We start from the raw sequence: 26,603 nt of genomic DNA on the forward strand, positions 1-26,603 counted from the left end.
TGCTCCTTCTCATCATACCAGATTCCCTTTCTCTCTGTGAGTTACCTGTCAACCAAACCTGAAGGAGTGTATCTCAAAGTGTGGTCTCTGGACTCCCTGTGGCAGCAGCTTCTAAGGAGTTTCCAGAAAGCAGATTTCTGGGTCCAGCCACAGACTTTGGGAATGTCTGGGGATGGGTCCCAGAAATCTGAATTTTAAGCAAGTTCCCCAATGGGAGACTGAAACACTACTATTTAGATAACCAGAACCCAAAATGTAATGATGCCATTGAGCTTAATTGCCAGAAATGCATTCCTTGAGCACTGCCCCCACCTCTCCACCTCCCGCTGCAATGTGGGAGACTACAGCTGCACAGTCTTCAATTCTGAGTTCTGATGTCTACTGGGGAGGTGATGGAAAGCGTCTTGGATTTGTGGGTCTTCCAAGAACCCAAGCAGATGGTGTTAGAGTCATTATTGAGCAAGGCAAGAAGTGCCACCATCAGGCCCATGGACAGAGCTTCCTTTGGGTAGTAAGTGTTTGCCTGTCTTTTCACCCACTTTGTCTGGCTCCCAGACCTTCCTGAGATCAGCGTGAGCCACGTCAACCTGACCGTACGAGAGGGTGACAATGCTGTCATCACTTGCAATGGCTCTGGATCACCCCTTCCTGATGTGGACTGGATAGTCACTGGGCTGCAGTCCATCAACACTCACCAGGTAGGCATCCTGGGCTTGAGCCCCATCGGGAGGTTAGAGAGTGATCACATTGTAGTCTTGAAGAAGAGGGAAAATTTGTGGTCTTGTTACTATAGGAAAAAACACATAGACTTGGGTTACATGCAGCTGCAATATTTTCTAGCCATTCTGCTCTACACATGCTACTCAACTTCTCTGTAACTTAGTTTTTGCTTCTGTAAAATGGGCATAGTATTGAACTACCATTCACCTCATAGGGTTAATATGAGGATGGCCCGAACCGTTGCCTATGAGGAGCCTGGCATTTGGTAGGTGTGCTTTCACACAAATATCTCCTTCACCTTCTGCTCAGCTTTCCTTTTGATTCCTAAAGGTATTTGGGGATTAGGTAGCAGAGCCATCTTTGTAGAAGCTGTTTGATTGTTACCTTTTTATTGGGGTTTTCAGACCAATCTGAACTGGACCAATGTTCATGCCATCAACCTGACGCTGGTGAATGTGACGAGTGAGGACAATGGCTTCACCCTGACATGCATTGCAGAGAATGTGGTGGGCATGAGCAATGCCAGTGTTGCTCTCACTGTCTACTGTAAGTGCATATTATTGTGGGGGATGACTGTGTGTGAGGAGGAACTGGCATAGGAGGCTGGAGAGGGGCCAAGGTGTTGCCAGGGCTGAACTAGAGCAGTGAGCTGGTCTACCAGTGGGGAACAGAAGGACTCTTGTAGCGCAGGACTGAGAAGTAAGTCCTTGGATTAAAAACTCCAGAAGGAGCACCCTTGTCCCTCAGAAGATGGTGTGGCTCCAACTCAACTACATCTTCAGGACACTTCTAAGTTGGCCTATTCTGCCTTTTATTAAACCCCTAAGAGGTCCCAAGAGGGAGCCCTCCAGCTAAGGTGGATCTAGGAAGCTTGGATGAAGACAGACATTTCTTCCCCTCTGCTGGGATTGTGGTGGGACTTCTGCTTCCCTCAGCCTTTTCAGAGTGGGTGGGGAAGAACTGGGATTCCCATTTTAGTTGCTGGAAGGCTACTGCGGGTGGTGGTAGACTCTGTGTCCTGGATTTCAGCTGGCTTCTCCCTTGACAGATCCCCCGCGCGTGGTGAGCCTGGAGGAGCCTGAGCTGCGCCTGGAACATTGCATCGAGTTTGTGGTGCGTGGCAACCCACCACCAACACTGCACTGGCTGCACAATGGGCAACCTCTGCGGGAGTCCAAGATCATCCATGTGGAATACTACCAGGAGGGAGAGATTTCTGAGGGCTGCCTGCTCTTCAACAAGCCCACCCACTACAACAATGGCAACTATACCCTCATTGCCAAAAACCCACTGGGTACAGCCAACCAGACCATCAATGGCCACTTCCTCAAGGAGCCCTTTCCAGGTGAGGGCAGCGTAGCTGGCTCAGAGGTGTATGGATTCTTTCTACAAGCTTAGGAGGTGGGACATGGTAGCTTGAGAGGAGAAGCAACATTAGTACTCATACTGTTATCATGGGCAACAAAACACTCACTGGAACATGTGCAACCACCAGCTGCATCTGGTGTAAACAAGGATAGAGTCTCGATTTTCCAATAGCTGTCATGGTAAAAACCAAGACTCCTTAGAAATAACAGTTGTGCATGTTAGGGCATACTGTATGATAGTAGAGAAAGCAGAGACAGTAATGGTAGAGAATTCTGACCCAGCTCTTTACTTGTGGGGAGACTCTGAGCCTGATAGTTTGCTTTTCTAAGCCTCAATTTCCTCTTCTATGAAATAGTCATGATTACACTGCTCCTGTGACTTTTAAATGAGTCAAGGTATATAAAGCACGTCACAGGGTTTGATACCTGATGATGGTTCCGTGACTTTCCATTGAAAAGGACTTGAGAGTGTGTCCAGTTTAACCCTCCATTTAACAGATGAATGAACTGAGCCTCATTCTACTTGCTGATCTGTGGCAAGGTTTGATTTGGATCTAGGCCCCGAGGTCTGTGGCTTCATGTCTCTCTTGTTCCATGGTGAGCTACTGTGGGTCATACCTGATGCCCTCAGTGTATAATAGTGCTAATGTCAAGTGGACCAGGAAAAATTATTGAAATTACTGAAGAATTTTGCTTGATTTGATTTTGGGAGTTGATTCTGTCTTTTTGTGTCTGGGGTAAGATGCTTTAACTATCTTCCTGAAGTTGGAGGAGATAAAAACACCAAAAGAGTTTAGTGAAAGTGATTGTAGCATCTTTTTGTGGGTTCCGCAATTGATGAGTTTTGTCCGTGAAGCCATGGGTCTTTGCTGAGCTTGGTGCTTTGTTTTGGGAAGTGACTAGGAGATCTAGGAATCAGGAGTTCCAATGGGATACAGTGTAAAAACTGATATGACACATACACACATGCACACGCATGCTCACACATGTGCACAAAGGGAAGAGGCAGCAAGAGCTAGCAGTAGGCAGCATCTGTTTTTATGAAGTCAGCTTCACAGTCTACAAATTACCAGGGTGTGGCAGCTCCAGGAGGCCTTATTTATTTCAGTGCAAGGGAACTCGTACTAGAGGCCCCAAGAGTGAAGTCGGAGAAATGTGGCTGCATGTGAAGCTAAATTCTTGCCATTGAGGTCCCAGGGACGATGGAGACGTCTTTTCAGAGGCGGTTGAGAATGTGCAGATATTTGAGGCCCTGGAAATCCCACGTGGTCTGAAACTTCCATCATCCCCAGTATGCTCAGTGAAAGCCCCCATGACACTTTCCCTCCTGGGTCACACTGGGCTGTCTTTCAGCAGGTAGATGAGTCCTGGCCTGCACTGTTGAAGCAGAGCCTTTTAAAGCAGAGATACTTTGCTCTTATGGTCTACAAGGGCAGGCTAGGTCTTCTTGACATAAAAGACTGAAACTTTGCCCTGCCTATGGCCTGATGAAAGAATAAAATCTGTTTTTAAAGAGGAAAGTCTATACATTGGTGAGAGAAAGTCTTGATTGGTGAGGAAATGAAGCACCCTGAAGCAATGCTTCTGTTTCCAAAGAGAAGCTTCTGGGGCCCAGAGAGGGGGGAACCCTAGAATGCTCAGGAGGGAGGAGAAGCCACTTCTGGGCTCCTTCTACCAGGGGTGTCCTGAGAGTTGTGAGGTAGCAGCAGCTGTTGGATTATGTGGTGGACACAGCTTCTCTGTTCTCTCCTTTATCTCAAGAGGAAGCAATTCTTTTTTTTTTTTTTTTTTTTTTATTATACTTTAAGTTCTAGGGTACATGTGCATGACGTTTATATCATGTATAACTCCCCAATGCAATCCCTCCCTCCTCCCCCCTCCCCATGATAGGCCCCAGTGTGTGATGTTCCCCTTCCCGAGTCCAAGTGATCTCATTGTTCAGTTCCCACCTATGAGTGAGAACATGCGGTGTTTGGTTTTCTCTTCTTGTGATAGTTTGCTAAGAATGATGGTTTCCAGCTGCATCCATGTCTCTACAAAGGACGCAACTCATCCTTTTTGATGGCTGCATAGTATTCCATGGTGTATATGTGCCACATTTTCTTAATCCAGTCTGTCACAGATGGACATTTGGGTTGATTCCAAGTCTTTGCTATTGTGAATAGTGCCGCAATAAACAAACGTGTGCATGTGTCTTTGTAGTAGAGTAATTTATAATCCTTTGGGTATATACCCAGTAGTGGGATGGCTGGGTCATATGGTACATCTATGTAGTTCTAGATCCTTGAGGAATCGCCATACTGTTTTCCATAATGGTTGAACTAGTTTACAATCCCACCAACAGTGTAAAAGTGTTCCTATTTCTCCACATCCTCTCCAACACCTGTTGTTTCCTGACTTCTTAATGATTGCCATTCTAACTGGTGTGAGATGGTATCTCATTGTGGTTTTGATTTGCATTTCTCTGATGGCCAGTGATGATGAGCATTTTTTCATGTGTCTGTTGGCTGTATGGATGTCTTCTTTTGAGAAATGTCTGTTCATATCCTTTCCCCACTTTCCCCAATTCTTTGCATCCTCTCAGCCGTCAGAGGTATCTCAGAAATACCTCCTCTGCCCCCATGAGATGCAGCAGCCCCTTCTGTTAGTCTCTGGATACCCTTGTCACCATAGTAAGTTATCAGTGCACCTCAGGCCAGTGGTTCTCAAAAGTGACCTTTGGTCCGTGGACCAGCCCCATCCGCATCACCTGAGAATGTGTTAAAACTTAAGGTCTTAAGCGCCACTCACATCTACTGAATCAGAGATTCCAGGGTGGGGTCTAGCAGCTATGTTTTAACAAGCCCCCAGGTGACTCCAGTACTCCCTCCTTTGCAATCTACTACCGTGGAATTGGGTGGGAATCTGGCCCCAGGGGGACGAAGGGAGGATAGAGTCACAGAGGAACTCAAAGAGAAAGCATCTCACCTGAGCTCATTTCCTCAGACCCATCTCCAACCTGCTAGGGCCACCCTGTGGGAAGGTTTGTTTGTTTTATGAGTCTAGGTCAAAGGAATCAATGGGTGATGAAAAGGCAGTGAAAGGGAAAAGATGGACCAGTCATGCCAAGTGACAAGATGCTTAAACGTTCAGGAGAGCTAATTATTTGGGGGTGCAGGCAGAGATGCGTGATAACCCTCTAAACCGAATTCACCCCAGCTAAGCCTAGATGCAAAAATAGTCTGTGATTCTTGCTCTTCTCTTCTGATGTGAGAGTGTGGAAACATCATGACTATCATGTGTGTTTCTCTTTTGCTTCCAGGCAGCTAAGCATGGAGGCTAAGAGCAGGCACTCTGAAATCAGACAGACTTAGGTGCAGATCCCATCTGCAGCCCCTCCCAAATAGCCCTCCCATTTGGTGGCCTGGGCTCCTAGCATAGGGCTTAGTGCAAGGTCAGTACTAGGTGAAGGACAATCACTTCTCTGTGCCTCTATTTATGTATCTGTGAAATGGGAATGATAATATCTCCTGTCTAAGTTACCATGAGGCTTAAAGGAAGTCATGCCTGCCAAGTGCTTAGCAGTGCATCTGGACAGAGAAAAGGGTTACTAGCTGTGGGCCATTGTTAAGATTCTTAGGATGTAGAGTTGAGATGAATTCAAGAGTTCTAGAACCAGTAGTCATTCTCTGGTCAAGCTAGTAAGTTCTAACAGATAATCTTAAGGTAGTCTAGGCTAGTGGTGATGGAACCACATTGCCAGGGCTCTAACTCTCACTCAATCACTTGTCAGCTCCGTGATGTCAGGCAAATTGCTTCACCTTCCTGCTTTTACCTTAAAGGTTGTGGTGAAAATTAATTTACAGAAGGGGCCCTTCTTGAAGAGTTATGGTCTGGGACTGTAGGAGACTTGTGTATTCCCTTCATGGCACAGCCCCAGTTCACGTTCAGATTGTTCCTTGGTGTGCTGGACAAGTGCTCCTCCCAGCCTGCTGGTGTAGCTAGAGGTGAGGACCAGTCCTGGGTACCATCCTCTTCCAGGCTGAATGCCTGAACCCTCCCATAGGTTAGAGAGGAGTCAGGATGTCTCCTTCTTCCAAAGCTCATGTGCTTTCTGGATGTATAAATGCTTCCAGGCTCTGGCAAAGTCCTTAAACATTCATAGGCTGATTTGGAGATAACAGGGTTCACAGCAAACAGGGTTGACCAAAACATTTGGCTAACATGAGAAAATTCTCTAATAAATGGGAGCCTCATGAGACATATGCAAATCAATGTAAACTGCGAATTGATCTGGCCCCTCTCTTCTCTCAGGCTCTGAAACCCAGGCTAGAGTTTCCATTTCCTCCATCCTCCCCCTGCCCCAGACAGGCATCTGGTCACCTGCCATTGAGAAGAGGGTGTTGGCATGAAGGGTATGGCCAGGAATGTGAAGATAGCTCTGTGGCTATCCCCCAAAACAATACAGAACAGACAACAAACAAGCAATCGAACTGCGTTTACTATAAGTAAGACTTTGTTTGAAGGATACCATAAGTAAGACTTTGTTTGAAGGATTCCCTCACAGAAACTATCCTATTCCCCACAGGTAGTTAGAGAATATCTGCTGGTTCATACTTAATAGAGCTAAGACTGTGAGGGCCCACAATGAGTGAATGAATGAGTGAATGAATGAATGAATGAATATACTCTTACTTTTCAGGGCATGGTGGGCTGAGTCAGGAGGCTGTGTAGTATGATATAGTGCATTCCAAAGGGAACAGCAGCATCAGCATCTCCTGAAAACTTGTTAGAAATGCAAAATCTTGATACTTACCCCATGTCTACTGAATTAGAAACTCTAAGGTGAGGACTAGTAATCTGTGTTTCTTTTTAATTTTTAAAGATTTTTAACTTTTCATTTTGAAATAGTTTGGAATTCATATTTTAAAAAGTTACAAAATCATACAAGGCACTTCCTTCCACTGTTTGTCCAGCTTCCCCAGATGTTAACATTTTACCTAATCATGATGCAATGATCGAAACCAGGATGTTAACATTGGTCCATCGCTATTATCTATGTACAGATGTGAATTACATTTTATCAATTGTCCCATTGATGCTTTTTCCTTGTCTAGGATCCAATTCAGAATTACACACTGCATTGAGCTCCTGTGTCATCTCACTCTCTTTAAATCTGGGACAGTTCCCCAGTCTTTGTCTTTCATGATCTTGGAACTTTCCAAGAATACTAGTTTTTTTTTTTTGTAGACTGTCTTTCCATTTGGAAGTTTCCGATTTTTTTCCCTAATGATTAAATTCTAGCTATGCATCTTTGGCAGGAACTCTGCAGAAGTGATGCTCTGCCCTCTCAGTGCATCGTTCCGGGGGTGTGTGATGTCGATAGGTTTTGGTACTGGGAGTGTTAACTTTATCACTTGGTCAAGGCAGTGTCTGCCAGTTTCCTCTGCTGCAAACAGACGATTTTCCCCTTTGTAAGTCATCAGTATAATATTTTTAAACTACATAAATAGCTTGTTTCTCATCCTTCTTTCACACTCTAATTTTAACATTCATTGATGATTCCTGCCTGAAACAATTATTACTGTAGTATTTGTGAAATGGTGATTTTTCTATCATTCCTTCTACATTTAAAAATCAGAATTCTCCTGTAAGGAAGAGTGTTTCATTCTTCCACCTTTTATGTATTGAATTGTTTATTTGTATCAGTATGGACTCATGGATATTCATGTTGTTCTGTGGTTGGTAATTCATGTATTCATTTGCTAAGAATGCCACAGCAGTGAAATACCATAAATTGGGTGACTTAAACAACACACATTTATTTCCTCACAATTCTGGAGGCTAGAAGTCTGAGACAAAGGTGCTGGCAGGGATGGTTTCTCCTGAGGCCTGTCTCCTTGGCTTGTAGATGGCAGTCTTCTCTTTGTGTTGTCATGTGATTTTTCCCTCTGTGCATGTGTGTTTACGTTCAAATTTCCTCTTATAAGGATATCAACCATATTTGATTAGGACTCACCCTAATGGCCTTATTTTAACTTTAATATATCTTTAAAGACCTTTTCTCCAGATACAGTCACATTCTGAAGTACTAGGGGTTACAGTTTCCATATATGGATTTTGGGACAATATAATCCTAATCCATAACAATCCAGGACTATCATCATTTTGTTGCTTAAATGATCCTACATTGGGCCATTGAGATTCCCTGTACATTGGTTCCTGTGCCCTGTCTCCAGGCCTCCATTAATCTCTGAGCACTTTCTTACTTTTTTAGTATTGCAATCCATTCCAGGCACATGTTGTTCTTTCCCTGGTCCAGCCCTGAAATCACCCATTTCTCCAAGGAATCTTCACTCCTTTTATTGGATGTTGGTAGCAATCACCCTCTGGTTGCTTCTGTTGTGTGCTAAAGTTTGAGCATCTCTGGTAGAGTGGGCAAGAGCCTGGACTGAGATTTGAATTCAGCTCTAATTTCTTCTTAAATGAGTTACATCCAATTAGTTACTTAATCTGTATGAGACTGTTGTCTTATCTGTTAAGTGAGGATAATGCTACCACCTCTTAGAATGGTAATAAGGATTGAGTGATGTGTTACATGAAGCATTTAGCACCGTCCCTGGCTCATCAATGTGCAGTAAGGATTAGCTTTCATTATTAGGTGAGTTATTTCTAGAGACCAAAGATCAAATAGCACATTACCATCTGCAGGATGGGCAGATTCTAGAGGGATTCTCAAGAACTTCTCAAAGACCCACTAGAATCAACTCTGCATATTACTTTGAAGAATTGTATCCTGAGATCATACCTGGCATTTTTAAGGAATGTCTAGGGGAGCCACCCTGTAGCCCCATCCCCAGCACTTTGGGTCTTTAAGGAAGCAGAGCTGTGAATGAGACATAGGGTCTGGTTTTAATTTCCTATCTCATAATGAAACTGGTTTGGTTTCTTGTTCCTAGGTGGGCCACCTCCCTTGAAACCAGGAACTTTATCTCTCACTCCTTCTCCTTTTGGAGGACTACCCCCTAAAGTGGTAGTGTAGCATGGGGAGACAGGTGATGTGCCATGGATTTTAGTTTGTCAGTTGCCATGGGAACAGGGAATCATGGTGAATGGGAGAGATCATAGCTATTAGGATCATGTAGTGTGTCTGTTTGGGTTTTTATTAAATTTGTTAATTATCTCTTTGTCCTTTTTTTGCAGAGAGCACGGATAACTTTATCTTGTGTAAGTCTGTTTTACCTGTTGCTTTGAAACTGATTTATTCTGATACTATCGGTAACTATTGAATTCAAATAGCCCTCTCTCCTATTCCACATCATCCCTGGCCCATGGCAGCTGAGGGCATCTGAGTGAACTGTGAAAGGAGACTGAGGGGTAGCAATACTTTTTGGGCAGTTCCAAGTCCACTTTTCTTGGGTAATCACTCTGTGGTTCACTTTCCCCCAGGGAGTTTTTCTAACATTGACAATGTTGTGAATCTCTTTACCTGGATAAAGAGGGGCTGTGTGAGGATGGACATGGGTTTCATGTGCCTCAATAGACCCCTATTGATCATCTTAGTTGTTCTTGCAGAGAGAATATGGAACCTATAAACCTGCTAGTGTTTCTCACCTGCTTCAAGAGCCTGAGCATTTGGCCAGGACTCGCCTCATGAGAGCTTGACTTACAAGGTTTCCTGATAGGCTCATGTGTCCTCAAAAGGAGTTATTGAGGCTCAGTTTATAAGTGATCTGGGGCTAGGGCTAGATAATCCTAAAAGAATTTGGGGTTTTGTTTATGGACTGTGGGGAAACCTGTATTTGTTCCTTTTTCTTTTCTTTTTTTCTCCATGGGAGGTGGGAATAACAGCAGCAACTGCTGCCATTTCTGCCCTGTGTCTGGCTTGAGATAGTAGATGCTGTTTAGAAACACCCTCGGCTTTTTGGTACTGATGTCAATATCATCTGCGATTTCTTTAGTTGTCCTCAGCCTTAGAGGACTTGTAATCTTGCAGATTATCCCTTCAGAGAATTTTGAATTGGGGCCATTTCTTGTCAAGCAGGTGATTCTAGATGGTGGAGTAGGGGGGAAAACTGATACTTGGCTTCCCATCTTGGCCTTGCTGGGTAAAGGTGGTGTTTCCCTGTCAGATGGTTCTATTTTTTTAACTTAAGCTGCCATTGTGTTCTGAAATCAGTGTTAGGAGAATGGATAGTGGGCTGTTTGATGGATTCCCAGGCCTCCTGGATCTCACTGAGGAGTAAAGAAGGAAAGAGGGAGGGCACAGGAGAGACAGGGAGAGGAAAAGGAATGCCTGTGGCAAGGAGTAGCAGAATGTCAGCAACAGCTGCCACCATCAGTAACATTTGCCTAATCCAGACCCTGGCCAGGATCCCAAACCATGTTTCTTTTTTCTATTCCATAGCTCATGGCTTAAGTTGCCCAGGTTATGTTATTTTCTCTGGGGTGGGGGTAGGGAATGGGACTGAATGTCCTTTATTCCTATGGAACCTGTGCTTGAAGTGTAACACCAGCCAGATGGTCAAATAGGAACCTGGGCTCTGGGGGCGGGGCAGGGGGTGGGGGTGGTCCTGCAAAGCCTGGGGAAGGCAGGCTGCAAGAGCCTGGCTTTCAGAGGATGTTCTCCAAGGGGGCTTGGGAGTTGGGCAGGGACTGTGGCTGAGCCTCCCCAGCCAGGAAGCTAACTGTCCTCCTCCTTTTTGTGTTTGATTTTCAGTTGATGAAGTGAGCCCCACACCTCCTATCACTGTGACCCACAAACCAGAAGAAGACACTTTTGGGGTGAGTCACTTCTTGGTCAAGAGGAGTGTGTTAACTGACATAGTCATTTTAAGATGTCATTTGTGTTGCTGACTTTTCCAAATATTATCTTACTTGAAACTTTGAAAAAAAAAGTAATGAATTGAACTGCATTCAGGCAGTTTAAACCTTCCTTGTTGGATGGAAATAGTTCATTGTTTGAGGAAGTCTTTGAGGATCTGCTCCAAGCCCTAGGGTTCAGAAAATCCCCAGTCTGTTAGGAGCCCAGTGGGGCCTGATTTGCAGGGGCTGCTAACTGTACAAGTCTACTACAAAAGGCCAGGTTGCTCAGGGCATCTTCTTGGGTGGGTTTTCAAGCGCCCACTCCTACTATTTCAGAGCCTAAGATTACTCTGGGGAGGAGGAGAAAGGATTCTTTTTAGAGTCCAGATCTTTTCGACTTTCTTGGATAAGAATATTATATAAGGAATTTTAAACTGAAGACGCAGAATTCACTTGCTAATTAAAACAAAATTAGAAGCCTCTCTAGGCTTGTTTTTGCATCTGTTAGCGTGGCCCCAGGTGAGAAGGGGCTCAAAACGTTGAATCATGGAACTTTCTCTAATCAAATTGGGTAATTTATGTAGCTTTAAATGTTCTTAGGGTCTCACGGATTTCTTCTTCTAAAGACCTTACTCAGTATTGCAATTCTGAGAAGGCTACAATTACTATGGCAGTAGGACGGTTCTTATCTGGGCACACACATTATTTTCAAGAAACTTGGGTTTTCCATGATTGTTGCTGACTGTGTTTCTGGTTCCTCATAGGTATCCATAGCAGTTGGACTTGCTGCTTTTGCCTGTGTCCTGTTAGTGGTTCTCTTCATCATGATCAACAAGTATGGTCGAAGGTCCAAATTTGGAATGAAGGGTAAGGTGGGAGTTTCATTTTCAAGGGTGTCATGGGGGGAAACATTATTGCTTTTGATCAAAAGATACTGTTTTAATCTCCCATTGCTCTCTGAGAGGGCCTCCAGTCATGGGGTCTAAGTGGTACTGGTGGAAACTCCTATTTGCCCCTTGTTCTTGGTAATTATGGATTGAAGGCAGTGTTGGGATCTGTGGGAACCAAACTGTGGATCCACATGGTTTTGCTTTGACTGCTGATAAATATTGCTTAGATGGGCTTATGCAATGAGGATAATTTGGAAAGGAAGTTGGATTTGAGGGCAAATGAAGAGGGACTTTGGTTTATTTTCATTATTGGTGAGTAAATGGATTCCTAGTTTGAGGACATGGTTTTCCTATTGTTTTTGAAGTTGTGTTGGGAAGGCATCAGCACAGCAAGATGTAGGGTAGACTCTGGCTTTGAAAATCTGCCCATGCAATGGGATCTCAGCACGTAGCTCTACACAGAGTCCCAGAGTGGATGCCAAGAGCAACATGATTTCTAAATCTGCTGGCTGTCTTCCATGACATACAGTGCTCCACTCCACTGTGACAGGGTGGGGTGGTGGGATGTGGCTCTTTGCCAAAGCTCTGGTAAGGGGACTGGCATGAAAGGGGTTAACATGGTGAATTAGCATCCACCTGCCTGGTCTCAGAGATGGATGTGACCAAATGGCTCAAAAGAGGCTGGGTACCAGTTCCAAAACAGAAACTTGAATTTCAAGATATACTTCCAGCTGGGTTTCCATGTATGGTGATGTTGGATGGGGGTGGGTAGGGAGGGACGATAAGAGGTTTGACAAGCTATCAGGTTGCTGAGCAAGGAATCTGGTTGGTGTTATCTGGTGAGACTATGGGATGTGTAGAGAGATGAATTTCTAGGGGTTCTCTGCATGAGCTTGTGTCTGTGGTGGGGGACCTTGGGCTCAGGAACTGAAGAAGAGTACATGAATGGCATTAATAGGGATGGTGATCCCCTGAGTTGTATGCACATGTTGGAATGTTTGCGCATGAAACCAAACTAGTCTGTAGCTTTCACTATATTCTCAGAAGGCTTTGTAACTCCTTGAAAATTCAGAACACTGATACATAGGGAAATACCCAGAGAGGATTAGAAGGGTAGAAAGCCCTGTAGTCCCAGCTACTCAGGAGGCTGAGGTCGGGAGATTGAGCACAGGAGGTCAAGGCTGCAGTGAGCTGTGGTCGCACCACTACATTCCAGCCTGGGCAACAAAGCAAGACCCTGTCTCAAAAACAAACAAACAACAAACAAAAAATGGGTACAGGTTGCCCTGTTTCCAGAAGGTTTCTGCCTTTGCAACTCTCTGCTCTTGATGAACCTGATCAAGTCACAGCAAAGCAAGCTAGTTTTTCTTAAGTCATCTGAGATATTTTGACTAGGAGAAAGACATGTTCAGGCAAATTATAAAGATGGGATGGAAGTTTGTCTGGAAGCCAGATGATTTAAACAAAATCAGACCACTTTTAGGCACCTAGATTGGAGATGTCTTATCTGCAAACAGATAAGACACATGCCAAACAGGGCTTTCTAGGTCTAGAAGATGAGACGACCACTGAGTGAGTGCACAGCTTTCAATCTTTGGATAATCCTTGGGCTCCCGGTTTTGAGGACTGGCACTATTATTGCCTATGCAAAGTTTTCCTACCATGCAGGGAGCTTTTCTAGCTCTTCCTCTTTCCACCTGAGAAAACATCGGGGCCTTGACCAAAGAGAAGAATGGGGCATTATTGCTCTTTCCCTGAGGAGGCGCACCACCAGCTGAGACCCTGCAACATGCTTGGCAGTGCTGTGAGAGCAGATTTTTCCTATTAATTGTCATCCTGTTTCTGGAACAGCGTGTCCCCATGTCGGATGGATTAGGCAGCACCCAGGGTGGTGCCTCCCCTCAGCTGTCCTCAGAGCTTCTCCCAGCCCCTGCTCCCTTCTCCCAGGCAGAGCTTCCTTTCTTGGCCCTGGTTGGGTCAGGAGAACATGTCCACGTAGGTAGAAGTGAAATATCCTCTACTGTAAAGTCAGGCAACTTAAAGAAGTTATACTGGAGTTATAGTCAAGATGAGATGGTGTATCTAAGACTCACCTTGTTTAGAATTAAGTCTGAATCTCTTTGATCTTTATGAATGCAGATTATGTTTAGGTCTCACTTTAGGATAAATAAGTGCAAACCAAAAATAAAATTCTAAGCCCCCCAACCATCTGAATGCATCCCTCTTCTCAACAAGGGCATCCCAAAGTTAACCTGAAAAACTAGTTCAGGCCATGATGGGAAGGAGGGAGCCATACATGCCTCATTATACCCTCCTTCTTTTTGGAATTACTGATAGAATAGACTCTTTAAGTCTGATGAGAAACATTTGCAATCTATTCTCTCTGAAGCCTGCTATCTGGAGGCTTCATCTGCATCATAAAACCTTGGTCTGTATAACCTCTTATTGAGCCTTCCTATTGAAAATAACTCTTGGCCGGGCGCGGTGGCTCAAGCCTGTAATCCCAGCACTTTGGGAGGCCGAGACGGGCGGATCACGAGGTCAGGAGATCGAGACCATCCTGGCGAACACGGTGAAACCCCGTCTCTACTAAAAATACAAAAACTAGCCGGGCGAGGTGGCGGGCGCCTGTAGTCCCAGCTACTCGGGAGGCTGAGGCAGGAGAATGGCGTAAACCTGGGAGACGGAGCTTGCAGTGAGCTGAGATCCGGCCACTGCACTCCAGTCCGGGCGACAGAGCGAGACTCCGCCTCAAAAAAAAAAAAAAAAAAGAAAATAACTCTTTCAACCAACTGCCCGTCAGAAAATCTTCGAATATGCCTATGACTTGGAAGCCCCTGCTTCCAGTTGTCCTGCCTTTCTGGTCTGAACTAATTTACATCTTACATGTATTGATAGATGCCTTACGTCTCCCTAAACTGTATAAAACCAAGTTGTGGCCCAGCCACATTGGGCACATGTTCTTAGGATCTCCTGAGGGCTGTGTCGCAGGCCATTGGTCACTCATATTTGCCTCAGAACAAATCTCTTCAAATATTTCACTGAGTCTGACTATATTCTTTGACTAAATGCCTCAAGCTGAGGAAAAAGTAAGTAACTTTGCTGAAGCCAATGAGCAATTAAGTGGTATCACAGATTCTCATCCAGATTTGAAAATTCAAAACTGAGACTGAGCTTTTATTGCCAGCGAGCATCACAGTCTTGGATAAAGAGTGATGACATGGGTACCAGAAGTTCCCCACCTTGGACTTAGGGAAACCCTCGTCTCTTCATATCCAACCCAGTCTCAGTTTTGAATTTTCAAATCTGGATGAGAATCTGTGATACCACTTAATTGCTCATTGGCTTCAGCAAAGTTACTTACTTTCTCAGTGCCTCTGTTTCCTCAACTTCAGAATGGTAATAATACTACCTCTGTCACTGGGTTCCTGTGAGTGTTGAGATCTATGTGTAACTGGCATACAAAAAGGCTCCATGGGAACTGTTTCTCCCTTCTTTATGTATAAATCTTTATAGGCTTCTTTTATTGCCTTCCAAGGGCTGCCCATCCAACACTCAATCATGCCCTCTTTTGTCCTGCACAATATTTAGTAAAATGCCTTTATTATACACTAATTCCAGTACATCATCAGTTCTTTGCTGATAGACCATGTGTCTGTCCTACTTGACCAGTAGCGACTTATGGCAGAAACCACAGATCACTCAGCCTAGTATGCCTGAAAACACCACACAACGTTTGACAATTGCTTGTTGAACTTAGAAATGAATGACTTTAATTTTAATCATAAAAAAGTACAGCTTGTAAGTTAACAATGGGCTAGTTAGAGTTAGTTGGGAGATCTGAGATGTCTGGGCAGTGGGAAGTAGAGTAATAATAATAGGGAAAACTCATAAACAATTCCCCCGTCCACATCTGAGGGCCAGGTGTGTCGATAGGGAGGGCCTACTAATAGGAGCTTTACTTCCTTCTGAGAAATAAATATAGAAAAAGACAAAGATTAATGTAACAAACACCCATATTCCGTCCACCCAGAATAAATGACTTATTGTTTTGTCTTATGTTTGAATCTGCTGCTGCAGTTATGGAAGATATAAAATATGACTAAAACTAAAACCCATTTAGTCACCCCCACTGGTCCTATTCCCATCCCTGTCTCCATAGGCAGCTGCTAGCCTGAGTTCAGCATCCTCCAGTTCACTTGCTGAGGCCTCTTTCTCTGTATCCCTGTCTCTGCATGTCCCTGTAGCCTGTCTCTCTCCTCATGGCTGTCTCCCAGATACACTCTCACCTCCCAGCCTGCCAAATTAGCAACCACCTCTACTACATGAAAGATGAGTGGCTAAGGCTGGTAAACAGTTCATTTTCATACTTCTACCTATATGTGTATATACACATATATGCATATGTCTCTGTATATCCATATGTAGACACACACACATGCATATATATCAATACACTTACAAAATGCATCACTCTGTGTGTATTTTAATTTATATTCATGCTTATACTCTGAGTAACTTGCATCTTGCTTTATTTCCTTATCATACGTTGGACATCTCTCTCTGTTGGTATGTGTAGGAATTCCAATAGCCCATTTTATGGGAGATGAATATATTAACCAGATCTCATGGAAACAAACTGAACATGCTTTGTCTCAGAACCCTCCAACTGCCATGGTGTTGATCAAAATTTTGGCTTGGGGAGGGGGTCACCTTAGGACACAAGCCCGTTTTCTTTTGGAATCACAGAGGCTTTAAGGTGGCGCTAAGTGTACAGTAGGGGTTTCTTTTTGCTGTTGATAAAGTCTAATGCCTCAGAGTGGCAGGGGTGATTTGTGGAGTACTTGGCATGTCCTGGGCACAGCCCTATCAGCCAGCTCTCCTGACAGGGCAGGACCCTGAAAGTCCCCACGGTTCTAGGCGTTAACTCTTTGATTGTCAGATCGTGGGGTGGCCAGGGTGGTTGGGAGGTGGGTACTTGTAGGGTTCAGAGCAGGGGCTATTTACTGCAGCTACAGAAACATATAAAAATATTTCAGCATTTTAACAACTAACTAGAGTGTACCCTTGCATCCTGGGCCTGGAAATGAGATGGCTCAGAATTTAGGCCAAATTCATTCTCATAAAATATTGTTAAATTAGGCATTAAAAGATCATGACAATGATATGGCTGGGCTCTCCTGTATCCGTATTTCCAGGTGAAGAAACCGAGGCCCAGAAAGGAAGTGACTTGCTTTGATTCGGCTGAGTTTTAGCTCCACCCACTTCCCACAGCAACACAGATGCCCTAACTCCTTTGTCTTGGCTGCTGCACTGCCCACATCTACAGTGCACCATCATCATTTCATGTGGTCATTAGAACAATAACCAGGCAATAGGTGTTAGCGTGTCTGAACAATAATAAAACATGTCCTGTAGTTTTCATATAAGGTATCATAATTATTTAATAGAAAAAGAAGCAAGTGTATGGATCTTTTGCAGCCTGTAAAAATATATATATACACACATTATTTGGCCTCTTTTCCTCTTGACCACCTCATAAGTATCTTTAAATACTTCTAGATCAGAGATACTGTGAGAGTTACTTCATACTTCTTGGCTTCCTCTTACTCCCATGGAGAAAATGGAATAATGGTTTATCAGAGTTGAAACAGACCTTAGGCTTATTAGGCTAATGTGCCCATTGTACAGCTAAGGACACTGAGACCTAGAGAGATGCAGTGATGTGCCAGAGCACACAGCTAGGGAGAACCTCCTGGCACTGCTATTCCACATACTTGGTTTGTGTAGAGGACCTGGGAGGGTCAGGGAAGTGAAGCTGGATTATGAATACGTCAGCTCAATCCCTCCAAGGCTCTGTTTAATTAGCTTTGAATGCTGTCCCACTTAAATGGGGCTTTCGAAAATTCTCTTATTAATCCACTTTTTCCAACCTGGGGCACTCCTGGCCTTGGGGAAAGATAGGAGCTGATGGAGGAGTAGGCTGTAAGAACTTCATTTCTTTTCAGACATGCTAGAGACTGCATGCGTGGCAGGGCAGCGGAAGCAGGAAGACTGGGAAGGAAGGGCATCAAGAACTGCTGCTTGGGCTTCTGGCAATGCTTTAAGTGCCTCATCAGCAACCTCTTGCCTTTCTTCCTAATGGCTGGATGCGTGCTGGTGCCTCTGATGGGCCTGTGGATGAGCACTTGCAGGACTGTTCCATTGTAAATTAGCGTTAGTTAATAGGTACTTAAAATAAAGTGGTTGCCTATTTGATTATGATTGGGGGTTATTAACATTTTTTTCCATAAACAGATGGTAACTGTCCTCTGAGTGGATTGTAGAATCCTGCCAGAGTCTTGATTTGGAGGGACTGGCTCCTGCCAAAAGATCTCAGGGGCTGCTGCCTCATTGAACGATCTTGTTATCCTTCTGGTTTCACCGCTTGGTTAAGGGAATGATCAGAGTTGGGAAGGAGTCATTTCTGCCTTCTCTCCTAACCTTGGGGCATTGGATTGAGCAGAGTTTCTTCCAAGTGGATGGAGGTAGGGGTGGGAGGGATCTTGGACTCCTGAGATTTAGGTTGGCATTTCTTTCTCAACTGGGATAGAGTGTCTCTGTGTCTCTAGCCATGTGTGCAGAGCAGGGGAATTGGTACCGGAAGTGTGGTGTGCAATAGGAGACATCTGAGGTGACTGAAAGGGGGCTTGGACCATGGATGAAAGCATTATTGGTATTGTTGAGTGAAATAGTTTCCTTCGCCCTGCACACTTTTTGAGTACCTTTAGCAGGGGATTGGAAACCAAGAGCAGTGCAAGGCAGAAATGAAACCAAGAGCAGTGCAAGGCAGTAAAGGAATTGGGTTTCCTGGCTTCCCAAGATATGTCCATTCTTTCTTCCTCCTTGTTTTCTTCCTTCTTGACTTCTTTTTCTATTTCCTCCTCTGAATTGACATGTGGAAGGGAGGAGGGTACCTTTGGCCTTTGCCATGATCCTGTACTTGGGACTCCTGGTGTAAGATGACTCTTTTAACATAACGTTGAGAGTGGTTTCTGGCTTCTTTTCTGTGTTGTGATCCCAGGGTCCTCGTATTCTCCTAACAAATGCTTGCATGCCCTCCCTGTCTTTTCTGACATTTGACAGACCTTCCAACCACCCCCCTCCCTCAGACATGCCTAGTATTTGACCAATTCTAAATTAAAGAGGTTAAGTTTATAGCTGATCTACAGGCAGGACACAAGTTTATAGAAGCCAGGGGTCTTCTGCTTCTCCTTCTCTGCTTTGAACTTCATTGAGAGGCTCTGACTGCAGACAAAGTCCCACCCCACTTGATGACTGAGTTCTAGAATGTGGTTCTTGGAGCTTTGAGAAGGCTGGAAAGCCATGTGTGTTTTTCTGGCATGCTTTTGCTGCCCTGTCCTTTTTGGGAGTTTTGCAGGTGTGCAGTGAATCATCATAGAAGTCCCTACATGGTCACCATTGGTTGTGTGGAGGCTGAACTGCTCCGATTCTCCTGTCCTCATACCTTTCTCTGAAGACTCCAGGGAACCAACTGTCCTCTTGCATCAATTCTCCAATTCAAAGAGAATTCCCTTGAAATAGAGGCTGATGCAAAATATTTTTCCTCTGTGGCTACCTGCTAGCTGGCTCTTCTTGGCAGGCCTCTCTATCCTGTTCAGCAGGGCCAAGGATGACTACTATACTTGGCTCTATAGCCAAAGTGATGGCATCTCAGATTCATTTAGTTTTGGCAGTAGAACACAGTGCTTACTAACTTGTGTTGTTGCAACTGGCTCCCACAGGGTTAAGAGCCCTGTGATACCTTACCCAGTTTAGAAGTTCTTCACCTTTTGTCCCTTGCTACTCATGTGACAGGTGAGAGTCACATGCCTTACACCCTACTGTGGATGTCACCAGGCTTTCCCAAATGTGCTGGCTTTCACAGTAATTTTACACCTTAGAAAACTATCACAGAAGATGAGTTAGTAAATGAGATTTTAAAAGCTAAGAATAAAAGTAAATTCAAACTGATTTTTGGCTCTTAAAAAGTCACAAACTTTAGTAATTTATTTTTCATCAAAAATCATGGTGACATACTTCCTCACTGATCCAGTTATTCTACGGTATCATGGTACAGGATGGAAAACCAAGAGGTGCTGGGGCTGCCAGCTTTGACTTTCTCGCATCCTTCTTTGCTCCAAATGTTTTTTACCCCCTGCAAAGTCAGACTGCAGAAAGTGCTCCAACAGACCCCCTCCTCTCTTCTCATGGCACATTCTGTCTCTCTCTGCATATTCTCCTCTGGGTCTTGGAAGCTTTCACTTGCACAGAAGAGGCATGATGATAGGCTTTGGCTAATGAAAAACTGTCATGTGGCTGCAGTACCCAAGACCCGTGTTTATGCAGCTCATTCTCCTGTGAACTCTGCAGAAGGCTTTAGGATGGCCAAAGAGCAGCCCTGGAAACCAAAGACAGCAAAACAGAGAGATCAAAACAACTGCTAACCAGAAAACACGTTTTTGGACTAGGGAAGAAAAACCACATGCTGAAAACAGCAGCTACCAAGCCAATGGCTGCAAATCCCCAGCCCCAGCTCCTTGTCACCCACTGCCCTTTGTGCCGTGGTTCCTCACAGAGGATAAGCTGGGCAGGGGAGAAGAGAGGAGTGCATGGCAGGTGGAGGAATAGCATCCTTCAGCCAGCTGTGCTTCCAGCAAGCAGGTGTGTCTGCCACCTGTTCCAGGCCCGGAACTTCCAGGGAAGGAAGCAGAAGCCTGAGGTTGGTTTATCTCTGGCCCTTGCACTCAGAAGTGTTAATAACACTCCCTGTCTCTCTTCCTCACTACCCTAGCATACTTAGAGAGGGACCAAGCAAGTTACTCTGGTGCCTGCCTGTTTATTCTTTTCTCTTGGATCAACTCTGTTACCACAAGCCAGAGGGGAACCTGCTGCTGGCTTCCTCCCTAACGGGATCGGCTACCTAATTTGTGTGGCCCAGTGAAAAATGTTCAGAAAAGATTAGAATTTCCAGACAGCCACAGCACAGCATTAAATCCCAAGCTAAGGTTCTTTTGAGCATGGAGCCAGGTCACAGGTCCACGAAGCCAGCTCTACTTCCTGAATACAAAATCCATCATGGCTTCAGATCCTAGCTCCTTTGTCTATCCTGAATGGTGACGAAACAGGTATTTCTGTACTTCCTTTTAGAGAGAAACTGGGATTTGGGCTAAAGGCAAGAATATCAGTTGGTTTTTCACTTCTAATCATAGTAGGGGAAGAGAGTGACAGGTATCAAACATTCATTGAGCACCTACTGTGTGCCAGACATCTAATATATCTTCAAATATAGAGTCTTCATAGGTGGCTATTATTCCCACTTTAAAGATGAGAAAGCTGCTCAGAATGGTTAAATTGCTCAAGGTCATGTACCTGGTAAGTATCAAAACTAGGTTTTAAATGAGTTTACTCTAAATTGTTGGTTCTCAATGTTAGCTGCACATTCTAAACACCTGATAGGATTATATAATTTCCCAAACCTGGGCCACACTCCAGGTCACTTAAATCAGGGGTGGGTGTTCTTTTTTAGTTCCTCTCATGATTTCTATGTGCAGCTAAGGTTAAGGAACGATAGTCTCAATCCAATAGACATCGGCATATTTCACTGATTCTCCAGGTCATTTTTGTAGTCTGCAGACCAGCTCATCTGATAATGCTGGGAGCTTGTTCAATGTGTAATTGCCTAGGGTTTACCCCATACCCACTGATTCAGACTTGGGGTGATGTGGGGGACAAGTAATTTCTCTGGGTGATCCTGAATGATTGCTGGGGTTTAGGAACCACCATCCTATACCTGTAGAGAGACAATGGCTGATAACATGAACAGTACTTCTCAAACTTTGCAAGTGAATATTGGAAGATTCTGGGGATCTTGTTAAAATGCGATTTCTGGTTCAGTAGGTCTGGGGAAGACTGAGAGTCAGCATTTGTTACAAGGTTCCAGACAATGCTGCTCTATGGACTATGCTTTAAGTAATAAGGGGTTAGTTAAGCTATTGGTAAACACTTCAGGCCTGTGACCTGGGAACTTAGATCACCTCTCTGCTTTTTGTTTTTTTCTGAGTGCCAGTTGCAAAATGAGCCTGTCTCGAAGATCTATGGACTGGGATTTTGTGACTATGAGATTACAAACTATAACCACCAGTTTTTTTTTTTTAAATTAAATTTTTGTATTTTTGGTAGAGATGGGGTTTCACCATGTTGGCCAGGCTGGTCTCAAACTCCTGACCTCAGATGATCCACCCATCTGGGCCTCCCAAAGTGCTGGGATTACAGGTATGAGCCACCACGTCCGGCCTCTATAACCACTACTTGTAAGGCTCTTCAATTCTGTCCTCTTTGGGTAAATATGCCTCTCTTCTTTCCTAAAACTGTTTCTGTAGTGGCTTCCTTGGTTCGAAACCAAACTGCCACTTTTTTCTACACCAGGGAAAGGTCTGCTGCCACAGTTGATTTCAGTAAACTGTCAGGTCAATCAACACTGATGTCCCCACTAAAGGAATGGGGACAGAAACTCAGAGAGGCTACCAGGCAGTGGGCAGCCAGCATTCCCAGCTCAGAGCTCCTTGAGCTGCTGGGACAGTCATTCCTCTCTTTCTCTAGAAACTTTTTTATCCTATTTGCTCTCCCTCCCACCCCTGATCTGGAATGAAATGTTGGGGGCTATAGAAAACCGGAAAAGCTTGTGCTGGCAGGCCCCGGAGCAGCTCAGAGTGGGTCTGTCAGCCGGCGGAGGAAGCCTCATGGGTTAAGTTATTGGGCTGCCCAGGCTGCCCGCTGGCCTCAGAGACACTGCCCTGGGTGGTGGCTGGAATCCCATTCTTCCCAGTCTTGCTGCTCTGGCGGTTGGTATTCACACTGGAAGCCTTCCCTGCCCTCCAATTTACTGCGGAATAAGAGTTGCATAGTTGGCAGAAGACCAGAGCAGTTTCCAGGACTGATAAGCCCTGGAAATGCCAAGCCTCTCTACCTGACAGGCATCTTGAATTCAAAGGGGCTTCTGTGCTGGAGCAGCCCTGCAAACCTGTTCCCAGGCAGGGGCAGAAGAATGCCAGCGTCTGTCTATCTGCCAGCAGGCCTTGACACGAAGCCCCAAGGAGGGCGTCCGGGTGGTTCCAGGAACTGCCTTTCAAAAGTGAATCCTTCCAAATAAATGGAGTTCAGTGGGTTGGCCTTGGACCAGTTGAAGGGGGTGCAGAGGGGCACCCTGTTGTTGGCCTGGGCTCTAGGGGAAGCAGGCAGGATTTCAGTACTGTTATGAGCCACTATGTGTGAAAATGGCTCCCACAGCACCAGCCTCCTGCTTCATGCCTGCTTTGCAAGGGGCATGCCAGCCCGACGGGGCTGTGTGTGGTGCTTGTTGCCTTTTGAGGAGAAGTGCTATCAGAAATCAGGGGCCATCCAAGAGCTTGGGAAAATGGACACTAATGTTTACTGTTGCCTAGTGTGTAGAATGGGGTAGCCTTTCTGGAAAATGGCTTGACAATATTTATTAAAAACCTAAAATCATGAAAGCCCATGTCCTACTGACTCCACTTCTGAGAATTTAACCTAAGGTAATACTCACAAATGGCTATCCGTATTTGTGGATATGGGTATCTATCCCAGTGTGACTTACAGAGTAAACTTTGCTTTTTTAAGAAAATTTTTTCTCTTATTTATTTATTTTATTATACTTTAAGTTCTAGGGTACATGTGCACAATGTGCAGGTTTGTTACATGTGTATACATGTGCCATGTTGGTGTGCTGCACCCATTAACTCGTCATTCACATTAGGTATATCTCCTAATGCTATCCCTCCCGCCTCCCCGCACCCCACGGCAGGCCCCGGTGTGTGATGTTCCCCTTCCTGTGTCCAAGTGTTTTCATTGTTCAATTCCAACCTATGAGTGAGAACATGCGGTGTTTGGTTTTTTGTCCTTGCGATAGTTTGCTGAGAATGATGGTTTCCTGCTTCATCCATGTCCCTACAAAGGACATGAACTCATCATTTTATGGCTGCATAGTATTCCATGGTGTATATGTGCCACATTTCCTTAATCCAGTCTATCATTGATGGACATTTGGATTGGTTCCAAGTCTTTGCTACTGTGAATAGTGCCACAACAAACATACGTGTGCATGTGTCTTTATAGCAGCATGATTTATAATCCTTTGGGTATATACCCAGTAATGGGATGGCTGAGTCAAATGGTATTTCTAGTTCTAGATCCTTGAGGAATCGCCACATTGTCTTCCACAATGGTTGAACTAGTTTACAGTCCCACCAACAGTGTAAAAGTGTTCCTATTTCTCCACATCCTCTCTAACACCTGTTGCTTCCTGACTTTTTAATGATCACCATTCTAACTGGCATGAGATGGTATCTCATTGTGGTTTTGATTTGCATTTCTCTGATGGCCAGTGATGATGAGCATTTTTTCATGTGTCTGTTGGCTGCATAAATGTCTTTTTTTGAGAAGTGTCTGTTCATATCCTTCACCCACTTTTTGATGGGGTTGTTTTTTTCTTGTAAGTTTTTTGAATTCTTTGTAGATTCTGGATATTAGCCCTTTGTCAGATGGGTAGATTGTAAAAATTTTCTCCCATTCTGTAGGTTGCCTGTTCACTCTGATGGTAGTTTCTTTTGCTGTGCAGAAGCTCTTTAGTTTAATTAGATCCCATTTGTCAATTGTGGCTTTTGTTGCCGTTGCTTTTGGTGTTTTAGACATGAAATCCTTGCCCATGCCTATGTCCTGAATGGTATTGTCTAGGTTTTCTTCTAAGGTTTTTATGGTTTTAGGTCTAACATTTATCTCTCTAATCCATCTTGAATTAATTTTTGTATAAGGTGTAAGGAAGGGATCCAGTTTCAGCTTTCTACATAAATAATTACTTAGAGATCTAACAATAAACGACTAATTAAGTGTTAATACATTATGGTCCATATATATGATACTATACAATGCAGACCTTAAAAATGACAACTTTTAAAAGTAGATATTTAATGTTTCTGAAAGGACACACATGCAAATGGTAAGAAAACCTAATAGTGTAAAAGATAATGTTGTAAAAACGTGAGTTTCAGTCCCTCCCTAATTTCCTGCCACTGGGATAACCATTACTTAGAGGTTCTTGCATATCCTTTCAGAGATAATCAAGGCTTATAAAAGGATATGTTTCCCTGTTGCCTTTGCACAAATGCAAGCTTGTATTCACATTGTTCTGTGCCATATTATTTCTGCTAACAAACTGTCTTTGAGATGATTTAGTATCAGTTCCTAGAGATCTACTGCATTCTATTTTGATAGTTGCTTAGCAAGAATATTTTAGCAGTATGTATTGACATGTGAACATGTTTACAATATATTTCCAAGTGAGAAAAGACTCCAAGCAATTTCTCTAATGCCATTTTTTGTTTTTGTAAAATAAAGAGAAAATATTTTTATATACATACCTAGGAAAAATACTGGGATCATATAGAATTATAAGTCAGAATGTAAACAGTAGTTATCTTTGGGTGGTGGGATTTGGGATGCGTTTTTATTTCATCTTTTGTGATGTCTTCTGAGTTTTCTGTATTGAAACTTAAAAACAAAACAAAGCAGATGTGAGACCTATGAGGACAGTGGAGCTGTTCCTCCCTCAGTGGATCCCGAGGCTGACTCATTCCCCTACCCAGAATCCATCTGCCCATTTGTGGTGAAAGCCACGGCACTGGTGTCACTTAGGATTGCTGAGTGCACAGAGCAGGATTCCCATAATGTTGCCTCATGCCATGTGCTTGATAGTCATTGATGGTGGTGTGTGTGTGGGGGGGGATCAGCGAGGGAGTGCTGATGAAAATGCAGATTCCCCAACCACATCTACTGAATCTCATACCTTGATAGTAGGCCCTGGGCAGGCTAAGTGGGCATACTGCCATTAAAGTTTGAGAAATAATTGTGTAGATCAGGAATTTGCCAACTGTTTCATAAAAGAGCAGAGAGTAAATATTTTAGACTTTGCTGGCCATATGTTTTCTGTTGCAATCACTCAAGGCTGCTGTTGTAGCCAGAAAACAATCATAGTCAATATGTAAATGAATGAGCATGGTTGTGTTCCAATAAAACTTTATTTATAAAAAACAGGTGCCAGGCCAGATTTGGCCTGCAGGCCATAGTTTCAGACCCCATAGTTTCATGTTACCTTTAAAAAAAGTTAGACCAGGTGTGGTAGCTCACGCCTATAATCCCAGCACTTTGGGAGGCTGAGGCGGGTGGATCACTTGAGGTCAGGAGTTTGAGACCAGCCTGACCAACATGGCGAAACCCCATCTCTACTAAAAATACAAAAATTAGCTGGGTGTGGTGGTGTGTGCCTTTAATCCCAGCTGCTCAACTGGGTGTGCCTTTAATCCCAGCTACTCAGGAGGCTGAGGCAGGTGAATCACTTGAACCCAGGAGGCAGAGGTTGCAGTGAACCGAGATCATGCCACTGCACTCCAGCCTGGGCAATGCAGTGAGACTCTGTCTCAAAAAACAAACAAAAAAATTGATCAGCAGGTGGGGGAGTCTACCAAGAGCTTCTTCTATTTGAAGAAGCAGGTCATAATATTAATAGCTACAATTAATTAAGTGATTATTTTATGTCTGGCAGTTTTCAGACACAACCTACACCTTAGTACAGCCCTGCATAGTAGCTATACCAACCAGGCCATTGAAAGAACAAAGTGATTAGCTCAAGCTTACACGATTCAGTAATGGCTGGGTTGGCCTGAATGCAGACTTGGGGAGGAAAGTGGTAATGCCACAGTCTATTATTCTCTGTTCTTTGGGAAATAAT

The 26,603-nt window shown here is 44.1% G+C and overlaps 1 protein-coding gene across 8 annotated transcripts in view; it reads left to right on the forward strand.

Annotated features, from left to right (window-relative positions):
* Positions 1–26,603, forward strand: part of NTRK3 (neurotrophic receptor tyrosine kinase 3) — a 402,524-nt gene that overhangs the window by 124,189 nt on the left and 251,732 nt on the right. For 6 of the 8 annotated variants that reach the window (XM_033189111.1, XM_033189103.1, XM_033189104.1 and 3 more), the window contains 6 exons: positions 556–698; positions 1,125–1,266; positions 1,769–2,065; positions 9,270–9,293; positions 10,786–10,850; positions 11,636–11,738. In XM_033189111.1, the coding sequence (XP_033045002.1) occupies positions 556–698; positions 1,125–1,266; positions 1,769–2,065; positions 9,270–9,293; positions 10,786–10,850; positions 11,636–11,738 (774 nt within the window). The remainder of the gene's footprint in view (positions 1–555; positions 699–1,124; positions 1,267–1,768; positions 2,066–9,269; positions 9,294–10,785; positions 10,851–11,635; positions 11,739–26,603) is intronic. The other 2 variants (XM_033189105.1, XM_033189109.1) reach the window with 1 other exon arrangement.

This window comes from Trachypithecus francoisi, unplaced genomic scaffold (genome assembly GCF_009764315.1).
Source record: "Trachypithecus francoisi isolate TF-2019V2 unplaced genomic scaffold, Tfra_2.0 Lachesis_group3, whole genome shotgun sequence".
NCBI classification, from domain to species: Eukaryota; Metazoa; Chordata; class Mammalia; order Primates; family Cercopithecidae; genus Trachypithecus; species Trachypithecus francoisi.